The sequence below is a fragment of the Protobothrops mucrosquamatus genome, unplaced genomic scaffold, assembly GCF_001527695.2.
Source record: "Protobothrops mucrosquamatus isolate PMUCROS unplaced genomic scaffold, P.Mucros_1.0 scaffold235, whole genome shotgun sequence".
NCBI classification, from domain to species: Eukaryota; Metazoa; Chordata; class Lepidosauria; order Squamata; family Viperidae; genus Protobothrops; species Protobothrops mucrosquamatus.
The window spans coordinates 540073-544357 of NW_015386586.1; the positions used below are offsets into that span (position 1 = coordinate 540073).

At 48.5% G+C, this 4285-nt stretch overlaps 1 protein-coding gene across 1 annotated transcript in view; it reads right to left on the bottom strand.

Annotated features, from left to right (window-relative positions):
- Positions 1–929, bottom strand: part of WNT3A (Wnt family member 3A) — a 61058-nt gene extending 60129 nt beyond the window's left edge. Inside the window, exon 1 of the mRNA XM_015814300.2 lies at positions 859–929. Within this exon, the coding sequence (XP_015669786.2) occupies positions 859–929 (71 nt within the window). The remainder of the gene's footprint in view (positions 1–858) is intronic.
- Between the last annotated feature and the right edge of the window lie 3356 nt (positions 930–4285).

A 4285-nucleotide genomic window follows, 5' to 3' on the forward strand; every position in this document is an offset into this window, starting at 1 on the left:
ATTTGCAGTTATAAGCCAGAAGGCAGAAAAACAAGCCCGGGCGCCTACCGATTCTCAACCATTTAGCCAAAAAAAAAAAAAAAAAAAGATCGACAGGAACTACATACAGCAAGAAAATCCTGCATTTTTTTTCCCAAGGGGGTTTTCGTATTTTTTTTCCGGGTGGGGGGTGCGTGAAGATGAGAGAAGACCCCCCCTTTACAAAGCTAATCTCCTAAACAGTGGAGGGGGGGGAAACGACGCAGAAAAAAATAATAATAAACGTGTTCTTAAGGAGAAAATATTTTCTATTTTTTACGCTTCTGGCATTTTTTACTTTTCCTTCCCAAAGCCGCATTACTCTACCTACCCCTTTGGTTTGCTTCTAAAAAAAACATTAAATCATTTTGGTTCCTTTTTTTTTTTTTTTACTATAATTAAGTTAAAATCACGGTTTTTATTATTATTATTTTTTAAAAAGCGGCTTGTATCTGGATTTAATTCGCTCAGGAGAGCATCAAAACTGGATTCCTTAAAAAAAAAAAAAATCAACGGATCTCTTCTGCGGCTCATCCCCTTCCCCAGCTTTTCAGATCCCCCCCCTTTCTATTTAATGTCTTTTTTTAGAAAAAAAACTGAGCTCATCCAGTCAAAACAAACACTGAATTGGAGAAACCTAAGATGCAAAAATGCCTAGGTCTTAAAACCGTCTTAGGAACCGCAATTCGCTAGGTGCCCAGTGACACCCAGTCCCCGACAGCCGGGTTAGAAATAAGAAACGGCAAAGCGCACCTTTTCTGGCCAAGCTAGGCTCGTCAAAAAAGGGGGTCTCTCTCTCCCCCCTCCCCGAAATATTAAAGAATTAGATAACCAACTTACCACCAGATGGGATAACTCGAAAGAACACGAGTCATTCCGCCAATAAACAGCAAATATCCTAAAAAGAACATTTTTTTTTCCTCGCCGGGAAAAGTTGCTTTAAAAAAAAAAAAAAAAAAGTTGCAAGTCGGAGAAAAAGTCAGGAGAATAATAAAAGAATAACGCAGGAATTGCAGGAATGTTCTCTCCTTCCACGCGCGCGGCGACAACAAGGAGGTAGCCGGGGAAGAATTAAAAAAACACTACTCCACCCCTTGTTGAAAATAAAATAAAATTAGCCCCAACAGGTAGCTCCGTTTCCCTCTTGCGTGGACTGTTCCTCGGCGTCTCTCTTCAAAGTTTCACGCAAAAAAAAAAAAAAAAAAAACTGAAATAAATCACCCCGAATTAATTTCGGAGAGCGGTTCCAACCCCCCGGAGTTTTTTGTTTTTTTTTTTAAACGGCGGGGGTGGGATGGTAAGAGGGAATCTTTCAGGCCGCAGCCAAGCTAAAAAAAGAAAGAAATATTTAACAGGAAAATAAGTTTTCAGAAAATCAGCCAGCAGAGCGAGGAGCAAAGTAGCGTCTGCCTCTGTTCCACACGCTAGAAGAGCGACTGAGCTACTTCCGAGAAGATGCTTCTTTTTAATACCCAATTAAAGACACGTTGGCCCACAATCCCGTCTGTGTGTGTGTGTGTGTGTGTGAAACTGAGCAGGGTGCAAAAACAGAGAGAGAGAGAGAGAGAGAGGGAGGGAGGGAGGGAGGGAGGGAGGGAGAGAAATAAAGGAGAGAAGGAAAGAAAGAGGTAAAAGGAAGGGGGAAAAAAAACTAGAATTACATTTTGGAGAAGGTGGATAACGCACTGATGGAGCGAGTGAAATTCTCGGGGTATGGTCTCCATGTATTGCCCCCCCCTCTATAAAAATGGGGGTGATTTTAAGGCAGTCTGGTTTTAAAGACCCCAGAGCCTCCCAGCCACCCCCTTTCGGTTCCGTAGGTCCAACTCTTGTGCATTGAAAGCGGTGGCAAAAATCGAGATGTGAGGGTTTGTTTGTTTATTTATTTATTTTTTTAAAAAACAACCTTGCCACCCCTACTGGGGAATTTATTTACAGTTCCACAGAACAGGAGGCGTTCCGGAAGTTCTCAATCCATGCCAGACGTTCCGGGAGGGAGACGGTGTCGGTCGCGACCTTGTCTCTTCCCCCCCCCTCTTCCAAATTTGACACGCTTGTCGCGTTCGCACGAAACGCCAAACCAGCGCAGGGGATGGACGCGGCTGGTGCGGATGCCCAAGGCGTCACTTGCTTAAAACAGGCTCGTTTGGAGGTGCTCCCAACGAAAGAAAAGGGGAGAAAGCGCTTTGGGCGAATTCAACACGGGGCAGGTTGAACGAGTCGTGTGAATGCGGTCCCGGGGGGAAGAGGGCTTTTTACCCGCTTGGGAGAAGCGATGGGGGTGAAGCCGGGGGAATTTAGATTTGGTCTGCTGTACTCCGGTGTGACTACGGAGCGAGATCGGTCGGAGGTGGTTAATCTCTATGATCCGGATTGAGCCAGTTTTCTTTGCAAGCGCCCAACTTGATTCGATTTCAGCCAAGGCGAACCGGAGGGGTCTCTTTTGTGGACGAGAACTGGGGGGAGGAGTTGGGGGGGAGACCCGCACGCAGGTATTAAGAAATGCAGTTTTTTTAGAAAGCGGGGAGCAGTCGTCAGCTCGTTTCCCTGTGCGAATTCGGATTCAATCCGGTTTCATTGGAAGAAAGATCCTTTGGAATCAGGCGCTTCGAAGTTGGGAGAACTGGGAGCATCCCCTCCCACCCTCCCTCCAGTTTTCTATCTAGTCCGACCTTCCGGTCTAGGATGCTGTTGAAGAAAACAGCACCAACCGTGGTGGGCACAAAAGCCGTCTGAACGCAACCTCGCGTGTGTTGGTCGGTGGGAATGATCAAAGAATCTCCTCGCACATGTAGGCCGATGAGGTTGGGGGGACCTCGGTTACGATCCTTCCTTACAGAGTTTCTCGAGAGAAAATGCTTCGTACGACTTCGTGGCCGGTGTTCAAACAAATTCACGCGTGCACAGACACATCCGTGGAGAAAAAAGACCCGATTAAAATCACTGGCGTCTGGGGGAACAAATAAAAAAAGCTGTGGATGTGCACAGTCATATACGCGCAAGTTTGGGTGCATCTTCAATCTGCTTTCACACATGTGTGTGCAGAGATCGATACACGTGTTGATGCCTAGATGCCTATGGGGGCATGGGAGTGTCTAGAGCTACGTATGCCTCCCCCGCCGTATACGGGGACCGTATATTTTCTCTATTCGGACAACATCCTGACCCTTGATTGAAGAAAAAGATTTGGGAAAGTATATTCGTGTTCAGCGCCGTAACTTCAAAGCCAGGCAAATATGCATCTAGACACGCATGTTTCTGCCTGAGTGCCTTTACATACTCGCGAGAGTACTTACGCACCTAGGCACCAAAGCGTGTATCCAGAACTCTGCGAACGCGCGCGTGCACGTGTGAAAGCACCTTGAAGGTTTGCACAAACGCGCGGGGGTAGATATTTATGCATCTGCGCGACCCCACGGCTTTTTAATCGATTCCCCTCCCCAACACCAGGGATTTTCCCTGGGTCTCTTTTTCTTATCGTGTGTGTCCATGCACGCGTGTATTTATATGAACGCCAGTCACAGGCGTTTGTAAGAAAGGACTTCCATTTTTCTCCCTGCATTTTCGATCCCCGCGGTCCGTCGGTCGTTCCTCCATGACTTGCTTCCCTCCCGGTTCCGGTCCGGACTTCTCCGGAGTCAGGCGACCGTCTCTCGCGAACCTGTGGCATTTGTCCTGGGAAAACACGCAGCTGGGCCAGGCGAAGTTTTGATTCTCACTGTATTTCTAAATCAGAGGTTTAATTTTTTGCACCGGATTTGATCCGGCTTCAATTCGGTTTCCTTCTGAAAGCTTTCCCTTCCCCTCTTTTTGCCCTTTTGAAATGGATCGCGTTCACACGATCCGCTTTTGTGCAGCCGGGTCTCCCGTTGGGTGCTTCTTGTCATCGGAGAAGCGGGCTCACACGAGAAACGGCGGTTGTGTGAAAGCAGAGCCCCCGCGGTGGGGAGACGTCTTGTGGAGGGGGGGGGAGGTTCTAGACACGGGTGGACACCGCGGCCTCCACGCGCAGCGCCATTACTCCGAGGCGCGGGACTATAAAGCCCATCGGCGGCGTTGGAGAGGGGGGTAAAATGGGACGGAAAGAGGCGGAAGACCCCGCTTCGGAGGACGCTGAGCCGCGTTATTTCAAACCCCTGTATTTGTATGTGTGTGTGGGGAGGGGGATTCTGGAACCGCAGCGCATGGGGAACGAGCGCTTTCCAAGGCGGGGGGGGGGGGAATTCTCGCCGTCTTTACACCGGAGACCGCTTCGCTTCCAGCCAGA